The sequence below is a fragment of the Diplotaxodon limnothrissa genome, linkage group LG20 (genome assembly GCF_057381915.1).
Source record: "Diplotaxodon limnothrissa isolate DT_005_m linkage group LG20, D_limnothrissa_male_GT1.1, whole genome shotgun sequence".
NCBI classification, from domain to species: Eukaryota; Metazoa; Chordata; class Actinopteri; order Cichliformes; family Cichlidae; genus Diplotaxodon; species Diplotaxodon limnothrissa.
Window position 1 is genome coordinate 23,556,984 of NC_140615.1, and position 20,116 is coordinate 23,577,099.

A 20,116-nucleotide genomic window follows, 5' to 3' on the forward strand; every position below is an offset into this window, starting at 1 on the left:
GATGTAAAAGTGTATCATTAGACTCGATCTGACTTACTGTTTTGTTTTTGTTCTTTTGGGTTACATACATTTTAAAACACGTGTGCTGCTTTTCATGTTATAATAAAACTCTTTCGTATGTGTTTTTTAAGGTTGGCAGAGTTCTAGGCTTAAAGTCATCAGTGTCGTTTCTTCAGGGAGCTTTTACAAATGCTGTTACATTGGCGTCTTTGTCCTCACATGGTCCTCAGTTTTCCAAGCCCTCACTCTCAATCACTTATAAGGCAAACTGCAATTGATCGGACAAGGAGTTTGATTGTAACACAGGATAGTTGGTGGCACTACTATCCAACAGGGCTGTATTATTATTTTATTTTTATTTTTTTCCCTCATTCCATCTAGATCTCACTGCTTCGCCTAGCTTGGTCCTCCTCTCATCACTTAGTATGGTAATAATAAAAAGAAACTTTTTCCTTAGTCCTTTGAAGATGTGTGTTGTATGCCGTCTGCTATGGTTAAAGAAAACTTTTGTGTATTTCTAAGTGTCAGGGAACCCACAGTCACAGTCCACTTAACTGGGTTTTTCCACACACCTAAGCTGCTACAACCTCAGTTACGAAACCCGGAAAACTGCAAACAGGCAAGACAATGCCTGGAATTTCATACCTCACTCAAACGGCTTATTTTACCATTTATTGCAACTGGGTTTTTTTTGTTTTGTTTTTTAAATGTAACCTCTGGCATGAGTTGACAATGTTTGTATATTTTATTTTATTTTTCCTCTCCTGACTGTAATGAGAGATCCAAGGGGTCGAGTATGTGATTGTGTGACAACACAAACACTTCTTGGCTCATTCATAACCGGAGCTGGCAGACAGGTTTTTGGTTTGTTTTTTTTGTAAATGTGTGAAGCAAGTCAGGGAGACCTGTCAGCTTGACGACTGTGTTCGCTGACTGTGGTAGATTAGCAAGTGTGTTTTAATCCTTTTAAGAAAAAAACTTCTGGTGCACTGAAATGTTAGTTCAGATTTTCATGGACAAATGTTTGTGATGGACCGGGCGCTTTTTCCATGTTCCGTTGGCCACCGTGTGTCTACCACTGCCACACGTAGCCATCCTCACCGTACTCGTACAACGGTCATTTCATGTCCTCTATCAACTTCCTAGTCTCGATATCATGTCATTTTACATAGTAACGTCAGTCATCCGTTGATTTATATACTGTAAACTCAATAGGATGGATCATTCTTTTTAATGTACACGTATATAAATGTACAATGTCTATATTTCTATGGTGCCCTACAACAATTTGTATCAGAAAATGGTCAATAAAGAGAATTTTCTTTGTCACTTGTTCATATTATTGCACTCTGCTGTGCAGCTCATGCAGGCTACAATGATGCATTGCAACTATGTACAAAAGTAAATTATATTTCCAGCGTTTCAACTACCTTACCAAGTCTCTTGAACCAATGGATGTACAGTCTGAAAAGAGAAAGATTGTAACAATGTTCCCAAAATTACATTTGCATCAGTCCATCTCCTCAAACATCACCTAAATGCACAGCCTTTCATGCAAAGTTTACCAGAGGGGTGTACTACATGTTAGGAATAAGCAATCGCACTGACAGTGCACCACTGCTTGATAACGTCTAGAGCTGCTGGGCTCATAGGGACCAATCACATGATGAAACGCCTCTTATGTGAGCACTCGCAGAAGCTGAAGCAGAAAACCTGCCTGAACAGTTGAAAGACACCATTACCCGTTTTATCTGACAGGGGGTTTAGGTTTTGTCAAGAAAGCGTTGCAATGTTGAACTTCATAGTTGAACCCCTCTGGTGTGTCACCTGTGCAAATCTCCTAATTTTAAAGATGAATGGCTCATTTCATAAAATTCTTCACAAAAGATGAAAAACTAGATAATGCATAGAATAGAAACACAATTAGGCTGATACTTAAGCACCTCTGGGTATAATAACTAGTTGGCCATCCCAAGTTTGCAGAGCTGGGTTCTCAAAGTTTAGGGAGCCAATGTAAGTGGACTACCCAGGAAAAATCCACACTTTAAAGTGCCTGTTCAGCAAATAGTGGTTCATGTTGGCATTTGCTTTATTGTGTGTGTGTGTGTTTTTCTGGGCTTTAACAATTACTGAGGTGTCTATTTGTCAGTGTTAATAAGATTCATTCATCTATGACAACTACAGCTAAATGTGTTGCAATTTAATAGAAATGCTCCCACATCTTTTTGTGCACCGCTATGACAGACCACCAAATGGTAAGCCAAACTTTGAGAACCACAGCTGTAGAGGGTCAGGGTGGGGCTGGAGCCCAACCCACAGGTAGGGCACTCCCTGGACAGGTGGAAGCAAGGACTAGCGCTGAGACAACCAGCAGCAGTCACACCCAGAGCCAGCCCTGGAGTGTGGATTTTCTTCTGACACTGTGGATAAAGCACAGTGGGAAAACAAATGCCACACAGAAAGGTTTAAACCCAGAACTTTCTTGCTTGTTATGCACCACCATGCCGCCCACACTTTTAGATGTCATAACTGATAACATGACATGTTTGAGCATTACATGCTCAGTACAATACATTAGCTGTTGGACTGAGTAATGCTTCCCCCATCTGAGGGCAGTTAAACAGTTCAATTGTTCTTAGTTTACATTCACAAATGCAAGGCAAAAAAGGAACGGGGGAGGTTATGACTTGTAAAGAAAAAAAGAGCAAGACTTCCTGAGTGCTTAAAACAGTCAGACTTATGGCATTCATCTGAACAGATTCTTCAGCTGGAGGCAAATTTGTTGGTGCCATGCCTTGTAGACAGGACATATTTTGAGAGCTAGTCAGAGCTCATTTTAGGGATGAGAGTTTGGTGTTATTTACTTCCACTATCTGGCTTTTCATGCCATTGATAAGAGTCACAGGATTTGGCTAAACCACAAAAAGACGTGAAGCTCCAGGCATGACTTAGATTCTTTAAGCAAAGTAAAACTAAAGCGAGCTGTTCAATCATTTCACTGAAAATGAAACTGAAATCAAATTTAGCAGCTTGATCTTAGCTGCTAATTTTATTTTTCAGCAATATGAGGTTTTCTGAGAGTTTTGCAACAATGTAACTGTTGAACGCTACACTAGTCATTTTATCAGAGGATGATTTGTTTTTCTAATGCATTGCACACAACTCGTTTAAAATCACCAGCGCAGGCAATGATCACAATTCCTCTCGCAGCAGGACTGCTGATTTTTAAAGGGTACAGCACATTCATGCCACGAAGAGCACAGCTAGTACGAATGCTCACTGCAACCCACAGGAACATAACAGCTTGCTACACGTCGCCCACAACAACATAGCAAATGTAAACAACAGATTAAAAATCTACAGGTAGCTGTACCTTTGAAACTTTGAGTCATGTCACTGAATTTTTCAATAAAAACAGGTTTAAATAAATAATTTCAAATAAATAATCTTAAGGTACTGAGACTGTTAGGCACACAGGATCGGCATCAGAAGTTCAACGTCAAAGTGTACATAAAAGAGAACAGGAAAATGCTCATCGTCACCGATGTGCTCAGAGACGACAGTAAAAGGAAGCAAATAAAAGCTAAGAAGTATTGTACACAATTGTTTGTACATCACGATAAAAATTACTGATCTCTGTGGTTGCAGGTTTGTCGTCACACCCCACAGTGCTCAATGTCAGGGTTTACCAACATCATGCATTGACGTCTTTGGTCAGAAGAGGGTGTTGCTGTTGATAACTTGACGCCCAACTTTGTACAATCTAAAGGAAAAAATAAAAAAAAGAGAGAGAAAAGCATACAGCTTAATAAAGTTATTTGAAAGAGCAAAAACATTTACTCAAGTGTGAAATCTCTTCTCATGAGAGGACCTGAAAACCTGCTTCGAACTAAACAATACTTTCGCACTCAAACCAAATTATACCAAGCTATGATGATTTGACAGTAGTCTCAGTTTCATATAACAAGATTATAAAATTCCTGCATGTCAAACTTCCACAGCAGAGGTAAACCAAGCTCGATTCATGCAGTAAAAGCCCGATGTCTTTCCGAAACCGCACAACCGTGGAATATCTTCCATAACAGGACTTTAAGGGTTAACTGAAATTTAATTTGCTCTCGCTGTATTGGATTAAAGACAACAAGGACACATTTATCACTAAAACGCAGGCAGACAAAACCTGAACTTTTTCCATGGCTACTTATCATTAGGAGTATGTGACTTTTTTTTTTGGTAATTTGGGCAAACTGACCCATTAAGGGCTTTTTCAAGCACTGCTCACATTTGTCCCTTTCCCATCTATACAACCCCACCTTGACTTGACAAATAAGAAGTAAAACTTTTTGACAAACTTTTTGGACAAAGTGAACATCGCCATCTAGTGAGCCTCAGGATTCAGTGCACGACTCGGCTCAAAATAAAGTGCTTTTTACTGGCAGACTGAGAAAAATGAGAAGGATTGTCATTTTATTTTCTGAAAAATAAGCTGATGTTAAAATTCTGTGTTGGGAAAAGACATGCATACTTGTCAAGGGAAAAAAAAGACTATAAAATGATTTTTCAGATATTACTAAACCAGAAAGGCAGATTGTTTCATTTATATGGAGCAGATTTCAGGTCAGATATTAATAACTATGAGTCATTTGACGACCATATTCCCATAAAATTACAACTGGCTAAACTCGTTCTACTACTAATACTATCATCCTTTCTACTCTACTTCTATCTATAACTGAATGCAATAGAGGAACTGACCAATCAGTAGAGGAACTGGTGCACGCTAAAGAAAATTTCACAACCAATATAATTAGACAGTATACCAAACAGTATTAAGAGAATGTTTTCACTCTGCCTTTCTTAGAAAACGTGGTTGTGCAACTTTTAAACATGCTTGGCACAAGAATCCATGTCTTCCAATGGGAGCAATACTGAAAGAGTCACATAAAAACGACAAGCTTTACCACTTGCACTTCCAAGTAAAGAATCCAAAACTGTAAAAACTGATGTGCCTTACCCTTGTGTCCTCTTCTTTCCACAACATTTCTTGTTCGGCTTCATTAATCTCCTCTGAAGGATCGTACGTGTACACTGGTAATAGCTGATGACGCAGTCTGTCAACTCTGAGGGACCAAGAAAAAAAACATTGATTCAGTGAAGGTATAAAGGTAAAAAAAAGAAAAAAAAAACTGTTCAATGATGTTGATGGATAAATTTTAATCCTACCTCCTTTTCCTGCGAATATACATTATCTGAAATGGACAAAATGAAAGATGTTACATCCGCTGTGTGTACGCTTGGATCTCAATTCACACTTGACTTTTAAGTTAGTAAGATGTAGGACTGCTTCATAACACAATGGCTCAACTTGACATAGATCATCCTATGCCATGTGTTCAAACCACTTACCACAGCGGCAATTATCCCAGCAAAGGTTATGAGGAAAAATGGCACCAGCACATAGCTGACAGCCACATTCCCATCTATGGTGGCAGGGGACTGAGTAGTACTGTTCATTGTAAATGTTAAGCGATAAGGGGACACAGGGGGCTGCTTGTGCAAGGCCTTTACGAGCAGCAGACACCCTCCCTGTTGCAGTCACTGTGCAGCGGATCACTCCTCAAGCTGCCCCCTTGTTGTTTCTGCCTCATCCTCGTCGCTCATGTGACTTCCACATGGTATCACTGACCTCCCTAATCAGCTACAAATCTGAGGACACGGGGAAAGGAAAGAATTTGCACGGTTAGCCAAAGAAACTGTGAGTTCATACAATGGCAGATGAGTTACTTGGTTGGAAAAACAAAAAAAACATGCAGTAAACTCGTTGTGGTAAATGAAATAGACGTTTCAAACACTCAGTGGGCCAATTACACACAACATAAACACTGAATGTCTTGTTAGCAAGCCACTATTCCCCTGCTCAGTATTCTGTGCGTTTGCCAAAGTGCCAATTAACTAAGGCAGGCAGTGTTCCCTGTTCTAGTAAATCAGGCTAAAATATAATTTAACACTCGTTTAATTAACTTCCCGCTTCTATGGAGCTGTTAGAGACCCAGCCGAAGGTACCTACCGTTAGCTGCACCGTTACACTATAGGCTGTACAGCGATACAAACGAGACTAGGCTGATTTCTTACACGCCAAAGCTATATTTTTTAAAATTCTGACATAATCGAATAAACCGTACTCACTGTGTGTTGTGCATAGCCTCTCTTTTCAGTTAATGCTGTGTTGTGCTTAGCAGAAGCTTCACTTCCGCTAGCCGCAGCAGGTCCAGGCAGGCAGAATCCTTCACAATAAAAGCGTATTGATGACGTCAGAAATCACGTCTCAAAAATGTTCCTCATTATCAGCTTTTTTAAAATCCGTTTTTTGTTTTGTTTTTTAAAATTTATTTCGTTTTTTTTTCCTTCTTGGTAGAGTGTCAGCTAGTTGCTGGAAACATTCCTCATAGAGTTTGGTTCACATAGATGATATGAATCTCTGGTTCAACCACATCCCAAAGCTGCTCTATTGGATTGAGATCAGATGACTGTGGAGGCCATTTGAGTGCACTGAACTCACTGTCATGTTCAAGAAACCAGTTTAAGATAAAATTAGCCTTGTGCCATCATGTGTTTTCCTGCTGGAACTAGGCATCTGAAGTTGGGTACGCTGTCCACTTAAAAGGATGGACGTGTTAGGCAACAGTAGTCACTTATGCAGTATATCACCCACAAGACTGCTTTAATTCTTTTAAGTCATTTTACACCAAATTTAGATCCAACCACTTGAATGTCAAAGCTGATACTGAGACTCATCAGGACCAAACAACAATTGTTTTATTCTTCCAATTTTGTGAGCCTTGGTTTCCTTTTCTTAGCTGACAGAACTGGCACCTACTGTGGTCTTCTGTTCAGTTAGTCAGAGATGCTCTTTTGTATGCCCTGGCTGTAAAAAGCAGTTATTTGAGTGGTTCTCCTCTGACCTCTGGCATCAACAAGAAATTATTGCCTGTGCAAGATTGCTATTGTTTTGCCAGTGAGTACTGCAGGATGTAAGTGATTTTTGTTTTTTACTTTAAAGCTTGTAACCGTTTTAAAACTGTGCACTCATATGGACTCTCCTCATGAGCAAGAGGAGAGGCAAGATGGCTGTATTACTTCTATCCATCCATCCATTCTCTTCCACTTATCCTTATCAGGGTCATGGGGGGCAGGAACATATCCAAGCTACCACAGGACTAGAGTCAGGGTGCACCCTGGACAGATCGCCAGTCTGTTGCAACACAGTATTAGTATTAGCACTATATTACTTAATGAGCCATTATGCTCCACACATAATATATATGTGTGGCAGTAAGCTAATTATAAAACTATAGCTGCATAAAATGAGTGAAACCTTTCAAATTTAGTAGATGAAGTCTTATCATTCTTCATTCTAGACCACTAAAGCTGGTTTAAGAAATGGATTTATCTACATCAGTGTTACCTTACACTGATTACTAATGAGTGATATGATACATTTTGTGTGCAGGGATATTATATATTAGCTTTGTGTACTTTTGTGTAACATTTCATATTGCGTAACGGGAAGTGCCTTTTCTTTGACCCTCGCCTGTGGGATTAGTGGCAGTACCGCAGTAAATTATCTTATGCAATGATACTGCTCTGTTTGGTGGCTTCTCCTCTTTACATGTCCTTCTCAGCAGGCTGACACATTGTGAAGCCTTGGTGCATATAAAGATGCATACGATTAAGCAGTGCCCTATAAATAATGTTGTTCAAATATACTCAGTGTTTCCCCTCAGAGTCAGAATGATGCACAAACAAGAAGGAAGGAAGCCCATAAAGCATCACCTACACTAGCAGCTGTAAGCCTTGGTGTCTGCACTGTGATTCGTCCTGTGCTCTGAGGCTGCAGTTTCATTGTTTACAGAGGATAAATATACACTTTCATGTTTACATTTAGACAACCATGACACATGACACAAGCCAGTGCAATACTGACTGCTGTCTGCCTATATTCCACGAAGGTCTGATATGCAGTCTTAAACATGTTACTCATACAGGCACGTTTGATTGTAGAATTGTTGATGGGCTTTATATGGCACCCTGTAATGAATGAACAGGCTAGGATTTCATTTGGGATAATCCTCTTCTTAAAGCATTTCCTTCATCAGCTTTTCACAGGCATTCCAATCAGCAGCCTCTGTGGAGCTTTCTTGATCAGCTTCATTTTGAGGAAAAAACAAGGATTCAAGTGACATCATTTAAAATAACAAGCACTAAGTAAGTAAGTAGCTTTCTGGCAAGCTAACATATTTGACAGCCTCTTGTTTTCTCTCCCTAATAGGGAAAAATGACAGTACCTCATCTATGGCTCAATACCTTTTTCACACTAGAACTCCATTGGTTTCTAAAAGAGAACAGAATCTACGGAGGTATCTGTTTATCAGATTTAATTCTGTAATATTTCGAATAACTTTGGATAAATGTTTGATTTGTGTTAAAGCAGTAAAGTAAAAGAGATTGTGCTATGATGCGATATGATGAATATATCCTGTGTAATAAGGAGGTACTTTTGCGGTAATATGGTGAATCCCTGAATGTCCTTAAAAGCTTTAAATGTACCCTCATTCAGTCAAGGGTAAACACTGAGCACTTCCTAAATAAATTATGCATTTGATTTCAAAAGCACAACAATTCTAAATTGGGAATTTCATCTGTACCTCTATTTAACATTGCCATGTTTGCTGCTTTATTACCTGGAGAAACTTTGGACTGGTCTAAATCAAAATCCACAAACTTATCAGTGTTTTTAAAGATAATGTGCATCATATAGATTAACTATTATTTATCATTTAACAGTTTCTACAATTATTATTACAATTAAATAGAACCTCAAAATGAAAAACAACAAATAAATTTAACACATTACATCATGTCATTCTTTAGGCCAAAATGCAGAAGCTGTGTGGGGAAGAATTTTGGCCCATTCTTCTTTGAAACATTGCTTCATTTCATTGATGTTTTCAGGCATTTGTTTATGCACAGCTCTATTGAGATTCTGCCACAGCATTTCAGTCGGGTTGAGATCTGGACTTTGACTGGACCATTGCACCTTGACTCTTTTTTTCTTTTTCAGCAGATTTCCTTTTCAGCTTGGGATCATTGTCCTCTTACATGACCCATATGAGGCCAAACTTTAGCTATCAGACAGTTAGCTTCACATTTAACTCTAGAATATTTTGGTAAACATAGGAGTTCATGTTTTCTGAGTACAAAAACAGCCCAAATCATCACCCCTCCACTGCTGTGCTTGACAGTTGGTACAATATGTTGTTAATATTCAGCTTTTTGCCAATTATGGCACAATGCATTATGGCCAAACATCTCCACTTTGGCTTCGTCTGTTAAAAGGATGCTGTGCCAGAAGTCTTGTGGTTTGTTCAAATACAACAAAACGAAGCTGTGCTGACTTGAAACTGTTCAGTTTTTTCCTCTTGTTTCTCACTGTACAATGATGGACTTCAGATGTTTCCAAATGGCCTCATGACCCTGTCCAAACGGAAATGCATCAACAATTGTTTCTTTAAGAATATTGGTGTTATCTTTCCTCATTGGTGTTGTGTTGAAAACACCTGAACACTTCTTTTTTTCATAGGAATACTCACACATGCCGAGGATCAGTTAATCAAGTGCATCTGGTGTGACCTGGATGCTTTTTGACCTCTTAATTTCCATGGAAACAGTGAGAGTCTACGTAGCTTTTGTGTTATGCGTTATGTGTTATAGCTTTATAAATAAATAAATTATATCTCTATATATCTATATGCAGATAGATAGATAGATAGATAGATAGATAGATAGATAGATAGATAGATAGATAGATAGATAGATAGATAGATAGATAGATAGATAGATAGATAGATAGATAGATAGATAGATAGATAGATAGATAGATAGATAGATAGATAGATAAAAGGCCTGGAGTTGATTTGAGGTGTGGTGCTGTCATTTGGTAAATTTTGCTGTGGATAGACAACATGTGGTCAAAGGAGCTCTCCGTGCAGGTGAAACAAACCATCTTTAAGTTCCGTAAACAGAAAAAAGTCAACCAAGAAATTGCTACAATATTTGGAGTGGCAAAATCTGCAGTTTGGTACATCCTGAGAAAGAAAGATAGTACTGGTGAAATCAGCAACACAAAAAAAACCTGGACGTCCATGGAAGACAACAGTGGTGGATGATCACAGAATCATTTCCGTGGTGAAGAGAAACCCTTCACAACACCCAGCCAAGCAAACAACACTCTCCAGGAGGTACACGTATCGATTTCCAAGTCTACCATAAAAAGAAAACTGCATGAAAGTAAATACAGAGGGTTCATTGCAAGATCCAAGCCACTCATAGGCCTCAAGAATAGAAAAAAAAAGCAAAAAAGCAAAACAACAACAACGAACATCTAAATAAAAAGCCAAGCACAGTTCTGAAAAAAACATTCTTTGAACAGACAAAAAACAAAATCAACCTCTACCAGAATAATGGAGAAGATATGGAACAGCTCATGATCCAAAGCATACCACATCATCTGTAAAACACGGTGGAGGCAGTGTGATGGCTTGTGTGCATGGCTTCCACTGGCACTGGGACACTGGTGTTTATTGAAGATGTGACACAGGACAGAAGCAGCCTCTCACACTGTCCTTCAAGCATGTATATCATGTTGTTACAAATTTTGCACTGTCAGTAAATTGCCACTAGATGTCAGTAAGTAAATATGATTTAAGAAAATGGCGAATGGAGGGTGCACTGTTAATGTGTTGTGTAGGCTACGATTTAAGGTTTGGCATCAAACATTGCAGCTTTTGAGCCTTTTTATTTCACTGTTCAGACTCTGATCATTAAAACTAGGGCAGGAGCATGTGAGTGGAGTGATGAAATAGACAGTCTGTACTAGCTGCAATTTAATTACATCCTCAGTATGAAATCATTTCTCATTAGAGTCAGAACAAACAGCATCCGATTAATCTGCATGAAGGTGTTTGCTTCTCCGGCCACATCATCTCCATTGAAGCAAAGGGATTGTCTCTTCACCCTGTTTGGTTTTGGGTATCTTGAGGGAATTTTGCTACACCCAGCCTTGAAAAGAATAGTACGACAAACAAGCAAAGAAAAGAAAGTTAACAAATAGATCCTTGATTCAACAGAGATTTTTGCTGATATCTAATTGTTGTGTTTCCATTTGTTTCTGTAAGAAACTGGTCAGTTAGTTTCATCTGTTACACTCTTGTCCATAAGAGGCTGAAGGCAGCTGGTGCCGTGTCTCATGGAATCCATTAACTCAGAGTGCAGTTGTAATGGAAAGAGTCTGCACTGTGAGGATGTAATGGATTGTGAGAGAGTAATGGTTATATATACAGGACCTCAAATAATTAACAAAACAAAAACAAGGAAGTTCTTCAGGTAATGATTGATTGAAACTTTTTGTTTGTAATTTTTATTTGTGATTGTCACTAATGATGAACCAGCTTAAGTATTTTCCTAGTAGACTTCACCACATTCTCTAAAAAAGGTGTCCAATATTACCTGTCTGTGGATCAGTCACTGGTTTTCATTACTATATTTACTATGACTTTGGTCATTTTGTTATCATATGACGTCATTAAGGAAACAGTGTTTTGTTTTGGGAATTTTTTTGTGTGTGTGTGCACTCATATAAATCAGCAGGTGAATAGATTTTTCTTGTGTACTTGAAACAGTGGATGAGTCAGTGGGCTTGTCAGGAAGCCAAAGCACAAAAACACTCCATCCCCCTCCCTTGCAGCGTAGTGCAACGTGGGCGTGGTTTAAATGGAAGGCGGTGATGCCATGTCATACCACGTGCTTTCCCTATTGGTTGGGAAATGGAAGTTACATTTGGGGGGGTCTCCTCATTTCTTAAAAGCTTATAATTTATAAATGTGATATTATGCGTATTAGAATAACTTACTACTGGCTAATAATTCCATAGGTAATGGTTTAATTCTGATTTTAAAAATGAAATAATAAAAATATATCAATAAAAATGATTCGAGGGTGTATATCTAGTGTAAATTCTCGTAAGCCCACGTGGCCAGTGTTGGGAGATGGAATTTAAAAGCCGTCTTTTCCATCTTACATTTTCTCATTCGTTTCCCTTCTGTCTATTCCTGTCGTCCATTGAAAGGAAAAGCTGGGCCATCCCCCTCGACGCATGCCTGTGCTGTGGAGCTCCCCCTTGCTGCGTGCATCGTGATCTCGTGGATGCAGCGTCTTGCAGAGAACGCAGGGTCACCTTCTGTCACTGCAAGGGGAAATACTGAATAACTTGCAGTAGAGGCTATCGGGCAGTAGTGCACCTCAGCGGCAGCAGCAGGAGCAGCATCTCTGGTAAGTCAGTTGGTGTGTTTTGCTCTCTGTTGATGCCACATTGCTGCACTCGAAAGAGAAGCTGAGCATCCTTTTCGCGAAGGGCGACGCAGAGATAAAGGAGTCTCGCATCCTCTCCTGTCATCTGGATTAACTCTGATCCCCCTTCTGCTGCGACACTTGCCAAGTATTACAGATTCAGTAACAAATTTTTAGCTATGCATGCGTCATGTTACACGATGTGCCGTTGTTTGGGAACACCAAGGGTGAAGATGACCATCTTGCATCACCTAGAATTACTATTGCACGCGTTACCCACAAGCGAAACTGTATCATAGAGTCGTATATTATGGTTTTGCACCGTCAAGCTAATGTGCACCATTCCCTTCAAATTAGAGGATGGTGCAGGCTGTTTTTTTCCACTCTGCAGCTCGTCCTATTGCCCCACTGGCGGGCTGAGCAAAATTGACCCCAGCGTGCCAATTGTATCAGCAATGCAATACGGTTTGCTTAAATATTCTACAAGACATTAATACGGTTTCCATGCCAAGTACACTATTGCGGATGAAGACAGTAGCCAAGACTAAGACAGGATTGCCATTTTATGTTTATTTTCCGTGCGCCAAATTGGTAAACAAGACCAGGAATCTAAACTGCGTCGATCAAAGAAGTCGTATAATTAAGTGTTCTATCTATATGAAGGGTGCTTTGATGTGTGCTTATAAGTTGCATAGTAATCAAAAATCGCCTCGTTCTGTATTTTATGGTTTCTTGGCGAAATGGACGCAAATGCTCATGAGAACACTCCGCTCTGGCGTTATGTAATTGGTTGTCACAGCACAGCGAGGAGCCATCTCTAGCGTCATTGTTTTTCTCTCACAAACCAACAGCACCACAGAGGAGGAGCATCCTGTTTTCTACATGGGATTAGGTGCATGTGGTCTTTTAATCATTCATCAAATCTGCTCCCGCTGAAATGCATCCAGGCTTACAGCTGACTAAAGCGTCTCATAGTTATGCGTTTAGCAAAAGGCATGTTATCTTGTGCTGAGATGTGCCGATGATGATGAGGAGGAGGAGGATGATGATATGTTGCAGGGACTGGTTAATGGAAGCTGGGGCATCACATTCCCAAATCGTGTAGCTCCTGTTCCCCCCTCTCTTCAACCAAAGCATCCATTCCTGCCTAAAACCATACAGCTAGCTTTTCTGTGAGACTGCATGATTGATTAAACGGCTAACTTGTGTTTTGTTGTTGTTGTTGTTTGTGGTGGTGGTGAGGGTGTTCATTTAAATGAAATCCTCTAGAGTTAAATTCTTACGGTGGAGTAGCAGATGACAGACAGGTCACTTGTGTCCCCTTGCCTGTTTTGGAGCTGTCCCTGGTGCTGAATTTATTGTTTGCTGGAGTGCATTTCTGTCAGCATCCAAGGTGCCCCCAAGAGAGCTCGACACTAGGCTGCAGAGACGAGATGATGATACTCTCAGGGGGGTTAATGCAATTGTACTGCAGAAAGGAGAGTTAAAGAGTACCTGCTATTTATTAGCAGACTCTTAAGCTTTCACTGTCGAGACAAGTTGAAAGTGTATTGCTTGGAACTGTTGTGTACTTCAGCAAACTATCTATCTATCTATCTATCTATCTATCTATCTATCTATCTATCTATCTATCTATCTATCTATCTATCTATCTATCTATCTATCTATCTATCTATCAAACTCAGTTAACAAAGAATGATGGATGCTTTAAATCCATTTAAGGGCCTGTAAAATCCATATGTTTGCAGGTAAGAAACCTATAGTTTATCTATAGCATGTCATATATAAGGCACAAAATATTATTTTAAAACAGTCCAAATCATTTGAATGGTTTCACACATATTAAGGCTTGAATATGAGAGGAGAAAAAACATTTTCATTCAACTTTTAGCGAGATATTGCCCAGGTATGACGACATGCACCAAATGCAAATCAACTTAATTAGAAGGAAAAGTCTGCGTTAGAATGATATCCACAATTTGTGATGTGTGTGATGATGTTCTCTCCAATAGGAATTTTTGAAATACTCATATATATGTGTGGTAGACAATCTTGTTTGAACAGGCTCATTCTGTTGTTGTTTGCTGTGTATATTCAACACTGTACATTTTAGTTCTGAGAGTTAAATATTGACAAAATGATATGATGATGAAAATATGATGACACATTGCGAGCTATGATAAAAATAAATAAAAAGACAAGCTTACAAGCAGAGTAATTCCACTCTTTAAATCAAGCTGCTTTCTTTCTATATATGTGTGCTGTTAATTCAGAGATTATTCCGTGTCATGTTGAATTTCTAGAAATGTTTGCCCGCGCTCACTTCCCATAGTGTTTACAGTGTGTCTGCATTACTGTTCACCTTCTGTTTTCATGCTTGGCTTGTTTTGTTTTTGATTGTGGCAAACATCCTCCTGCTCAGGAACTATGTGTTTGAGTTTAATTATGATTTGCAATCATGTAATCAGTGGCTTGATGGGTGGTTTTCTTTAACCATTAACAGAATAGTTGTTATGTGAACATTTTATCAGGAATGCCCATGCAAGCTTAACTAACAGTTTTAGGAAGTTGTTTTTAGATTGTTTTTAATCCAACTTTTGGCCTTGTCTGCAATGACTGGGAAAGGATTAACACGAGCGTGGGATTTATGAGTTGCATTGCAGTTAAAGCTATTGTCATTTGATTGTTTGTTCCTCTGTTTAATGTGGAATATCTGACATATGGGCTCTACCGCTCCCAATGGAGGTTTGCTTTGCTAAATGGAAGGGGAGGATCAATACAGAGTACTGCTGAATGCATTCCATGCCAATTAAAGGGAATTCGTTTTACTTAAAACAAAGCAATTTGTTTTCAGATGAGCTTTTATTTCAGTCAGTTTGTTTTTGATCTTTTATTACAAAATCATGACAATTTGTAGGCTAATGCAGGAATGGGTGCCGAACACTGATGCATTCAAATAGTCTGAAACGCTGTTCTGTCGGATCTGTTTCTGTCTGTTTAAATGTCTCACAAAGAGATGTTGTTGGTGACCTTTTTGTTGTTGTTAGTCTCCGGTGTTTCTGGAACAACGTAGGTGTGGGAAACAGGACAACGTGTGAAATAGTGGGGCCTTCTCTAATGTGTTTGCTGATGAAAGGGTTAAGGGCTGTTGTTCCTCTGTGAAAAGAAGAGATAGTGCTGTCTGACAAGGTGTGAAAAAAGAGCCAATGTAAGAACAGAGAGTCTGAAGGGCAGCCGGAGTGTCTCATTTCTCTCCGTGCAGAGGAGGACACACACCGGGAAGACTCCTGTCCTTGGCACAAGATTTATGACATTAGAGATTATCAAAAACATCTGCGGTGCTTTTCACACCACACAAGGATTCTCATTTTGTTTTTCTGAAGCTCTTTCCATGACTATGATTTTTGCTCAAATCCAGAGATATTAAGAAAAGCGAGATGCCATCATAGTGGAGTTGATTTTAGTTAAAGAAAAATTAGGAGGAAACAATTTTATCACACGTGTACATGTGAACAGGATGAGAAACACTACGCACATATCACTAGGTAACATTATTCTTGTTTATCCTGTGGTGGACCCTAATGAATTACATCGATGTTACCCGGAGTTGTTCATGCAGCGTCATCACAACATGTCGGCGTTTGCCTCCTCTGAGTCATCATCTTGAAGCCGTGGCTCACCCTGAGGCAGAGCATAGGCCCCAGTTTGTGTCGTGATCTTTTGGGCATTTCAAAATGGAGTCCTGGTGTGCACCTCCAGCGCACGAATCCCTGGAGTTTTATCAGTTCTGGTATGAATGGTTTCTAGATCAGTGGGTCTGTTGATGTTTTGATTAATAAGTGCATGGATGCAGAAGGTCGGGTGAGAGGGCTGAACACTAGTGGGTGTCTTCCTCATAAACATAATCACACAGAGAGAGAGAATAGGAGAGCCACATGTTTTTCTGTTGGTCATCTTAACTTGATACTATGTTTTCCGAGAGCAGTTGCCTGTTTTACACTCACTAGCCACTTGGTTAGGTACACCTTTCTTATACTGGCCCATCCTTTGGCCTTGAGAACTGCTCTAACTCTTTAAGGCAAATATTCAACAAAGTGCTGGAAAGATTCCTCAGAGACTTTGGTCCATGTTGACATGATAGCATCACACGGTTGCTGTAGATTTGTCAGCTGCAAATCCATGATGAGTGTCCACCACATTCCATTGAGATCTGGTGACTGTGGAGACCAATTGTGTAGAGTTAACTCACTGTTAACATGTTCAAGAAACTAGTTTGAGATAGTCGAAGTTTTGTAGCATGGTGTGTTGTCCTGCTGGAAGCTGCCATCAGAAGACAGGTACACTGTGGTCATAAAGGGAGGAACATTACCAATAGGGCATAAAGTGTGCCAATAATAATAATTTTTCAATTAGAAGACTTTGGAACTTGAGAAATATAAATACTCAGTTGAAAAGCACCAGTGGTCACAGTGAAGTGACCATGAATCAGCATTTTATAAGAATTTGAAGCATAACCAGCAGACTGCTTGCTGTTAGGCATCGAATAGAGCTGGCATTTCTCAGGCTGTTTCATTTGATGTGTGGGTTGCTTCATCACTTCTCTGCCTGAATTCAGTCGACCCGTCCATTACCTAAACTGCTTATCATGGTCATGGGATGCAGCAGCTCAGCTGAGCACACAGTGAGGGGTACACACAGAGAAAGATTCAAGCACACTGTGAAGCACAGATGATTTCCAAAAGCAATCACATTTTTGAAGAAAAGTAAAGCTGAATTGAACTACTTATAGCGTCATTGACATTGAGCATTGAATATTTTGGTATTAAAGACAAGGTGGCTGTACGATATAAGCACGATAGCATGATGCTGGAGCCAAGCTTACTGTTATTTTAATTACTAAATAATTAGATCTGTCAGCTATGGTGTTCAGACATTTCAAAAGGCTAAAGTCACATCCTCAAACTCTGTGATATTTCCTTACACCAGAATTTATTAAATGATTGAAAGCACCAAATTATCACATTTCAAGTTAGAACCGGTGGACTTTCAATATTTTGCTTGATAAATGGTCAAATGTTGTCCATTAATTTCCTCTCTGTGGAAATATTGACTGTGCCTGCATTAGCTGAAGCTTCACTTCTGTTTTTAATTATTAAGGTTTCACACTGGGTAGTAATTTGCTTTTTTTATATTTATACCTGGAAAAAAAAATACCGGCAAATGCCAAAGGAATAATTTGTGCATGGAATAAAATGATCTACTGAATGAAACATGTCAAAAATATGGTTGACCCTGATGAAGGCCACAAGCCGAAACGCGTTGGTCTATTATTAAAGATGTTCATCTTCCCTCAAGTGTTGCTGGAGTTCCTGCTTCGTGAAAAATATAGTTGAAAAAAGGTTTTAACACAATCTCGCTTACGTTATACGTTGTTGTAACAGTAAACTTTGTTAACCTTTTTCTATAAAGTTAAACAGGCATACATGGAAAACAGCACTTTTTTAAGCTTGAAACTTAAATTTCAAAATAATATGAGTTAATTAGACACTGATGTAACCTGGGAAACCAACTCGGCTAAATTGGTGCTCAGCATTGTTTTTTTCTAAGACTCAGCATTATTGTTGAATTTTGTGTTCTGTGTGGGCCTGAGGCAGTCACACGTGTCAGTGACAGCAGAAAGACTTCAATCTGTAAAAAAAACAAAGCTGAACATATAAATTATCATTTGCATCAACCGATCCAAACCATATTGCAGATTTCACACCAAAATTAGTCATTTTTCCACACACCATTTTCATCACAGTTTACTATATTTGACTAGCTTCTAATCATCCCAGCATTAATTATATTCAGCAGGTGGTGCATTAGTGGTTAAAGTGTACAAAAGAAACTGGTATTATTAAATATACCCCATTGCTCTATGCAGAGTTTTATAATCTCTCCATAACTGTGATAGTTTAAACTGAAACCCAGATAATTTCTTAATAACCTTCTGCCATAAAGGTGACTTCTGTTTTGACACACCTGGGGTTGATTTTCATTTATATTCCAATTAGGTGAAGTAGCAGCACTTTAACCAGCTTCCTGTTAAAAAAGAAAAAGAAAAAAACTCATGCTTTGTTTTCCTGCAGGGGACCGACAACTATCTCTCTCTTAGGTTTATGGAAATCTGACCTCCCATTGGTGGAGAAGGTGAGTTGTTCGTGTTTGTGCCAATTGTCCTGTGTGCTGGAAGCTAAGTTTAATCTGAAGATGCGGATGGATGTCAAAGGGACGATGCCGAGCACAGACCCACAGATCTGAACAGTTTTTTTTTATGTATAATGCTAAATGCACCACTTGAGTTAATTAATAGCTCTTTGACACTGGTGTTAATATTTGATGAGACTGTCGCAGCCTTTTTATGGGCAAACTGAAGGTCAGGTCATCTTTGTTGCTTATTGGAGACTTTTAAATTGTATTATTCCGTAAGTGGTGCACTTTGTGTCGTGTACTGCATGATTAGATGTAGGATTACAATGCAATTAAAGGGTTGGATTTCCGTTTCCTAGCTACTCCAACAATCAAACTGACTGACTTGTACTCTCTATGGTAGCATTAATGTTTTGACTCAACATATTCTCGTGTTCTTTTCTTAGAAGAGATTATCTCAGATTTTATTTTTATTATCTCACTAGGAGTAGATTTCCCCGTCTCACAGGAAAGACTGATTACCCAGGAGGAGCTATTGATTTTCCTTGTTTGATCTCTTTGTTCTGTGGGCATTGGGACAGAATTTCACTGCGCCGGGGAGGTTAAGCATCTGTTTGATGAGCACAGTCTGGTGTTTGTATATGCAAGAAGGCTCATCGGAACATGATGGCCCAGCTCAGAAAGGCTTCTCCAGGGATGTTGTGCAGTTTGGACTAAGTCAAAGCTGGGTCAGAAGAACCTATATAGATTGTTTTTATTAGTAAACAAAGTATCCTGGAATATGTAGCACACATAGAAGATCATTGACACATTTTTTTCTCATTCTTTCATTATACCTGTTAGCTTTTCTACTTTTTCCCATTTAAACCACGCTCTCTTTTTCAGTGTTACTACCGTCAAGCTACATTTTTGCTTTGTGTCAATTCTTCTTATATGATTTCTATTTAATTAACTGCCTTAAATTAAAATGTCCCTATTTTGTTCAGTATTTCATAATCAGGAAGTGACCTACACCATAGAAGACTTTTATAAAACTCTATCCAGTCTGTATCCAGTCATTATTCTGTCTGTATGGGCAAAATGGATTCATGTTACTCACCTGCTGCTTCCTTATTCACAAGGGGTCACCACAGCAGGTACCTCCACATGTTTGATTTGGCAGATTTTTACACCAGATGCCCCTCCTGACACAACCCCAAAGGGATTTGTGTCTCCTCCTGATATCAAGGTGGGATCTTTTGCTTGTTAGGTGAATGTGTAAACCACTAGCATTAAAGCCCTAATCTTCTTTATTCATTGTATTGTCTGATCTCAGCCACACCCTTTAGCAATGCCTGTAAACCTCTCCTAATTTCAGATTTAAATTTACACTTGATCACTGTTTCCTGCTGGTGGCAGCTACCACCAGGATTCATATTTTTCTTTCTTCCACATTTAGCAACCACCAGTTTTGCCTTGGCTCATAATCAGACATAAACATGAAGCACTTTGTGAGCCAAACTGGCAATGCTTGTTGTCA

At 39.2% G+C, this 20,116-nt stretch overlaps 2 protein-coding genes across 2 annotated transcripts in view; one reads left to right on the forward strand and one right to left on the reverse strand.

The window, feature by feature from the left end:
* Positions 1 to 1,220: 1,220 nt before the first annotated feature.
* Positions 1,221 to 6,263, reverse strand: smim29 (small integral membrane protein 29). The gene is made up of 5 exons (XM_085344425.1): positions 6,187 to 6,263; positions 5,407 to 5,706; positions 5,224 to 5,249; positions 5,015 to 5,120; positions 1,221 to 3,763 (listed from the first exon to the last, which is right to left on the reverse strand). The coding sequence occupies exons 2-5, from the start codon at positions 5,512 to 5,514 to the stop codon at positions 3,695 to 3,697; spliced, it is 309 nt and encodes a 102-aa protein (XP_085200551.1). The 5' UTR covers positions 5,515 to 5,706; positions 6,187 to 6,263; the 3' UTR covers positions 1,221 to 3,694.
* A 6,108-nt stretch (positions 6,264 to 12,371) lies between these two features.
* The window catches only part of pacsin1a (protein kinase C and casein kinase substrate in neurons 1a), a 32,227-nt gene continuing 24,482 nt past the window's right edge, over positions 12,372 to 20,116 (forward strand). Inside the window, exon 1 of the mRNA XM_085344004.1 lies at positions 12,372 to 12,387. The gene's annotated coding sequence lies outside the window, so the exon portion shown is untranslated. The remainder of the gene's footprint in view (positions 12,388 to 20,116) is intronic.

Coding starts and splice junctions, on each gene's coding strand:
- smim29 (XM_085344425.1), bottom strand. CDS start 5,514: ATGAACAGTACTACTCAGTCCCCTGCCACCATAGATGGGAATGTGGCT. Junction 5,250..5,406: donor CTGGGATAATTGCCGCTGTG/GTAAGTGGTTTG, acceptor TGTCCATTTCAG/ATAATGTATATTCGCAGGAA. Junction 3,764..5,014: donor GGAAAGAAGAGGACACAAGG/GTAAGGCACATC, acceptor TTTTTCCTTTAG/ATTGTACAAAGTTGGGCGTC.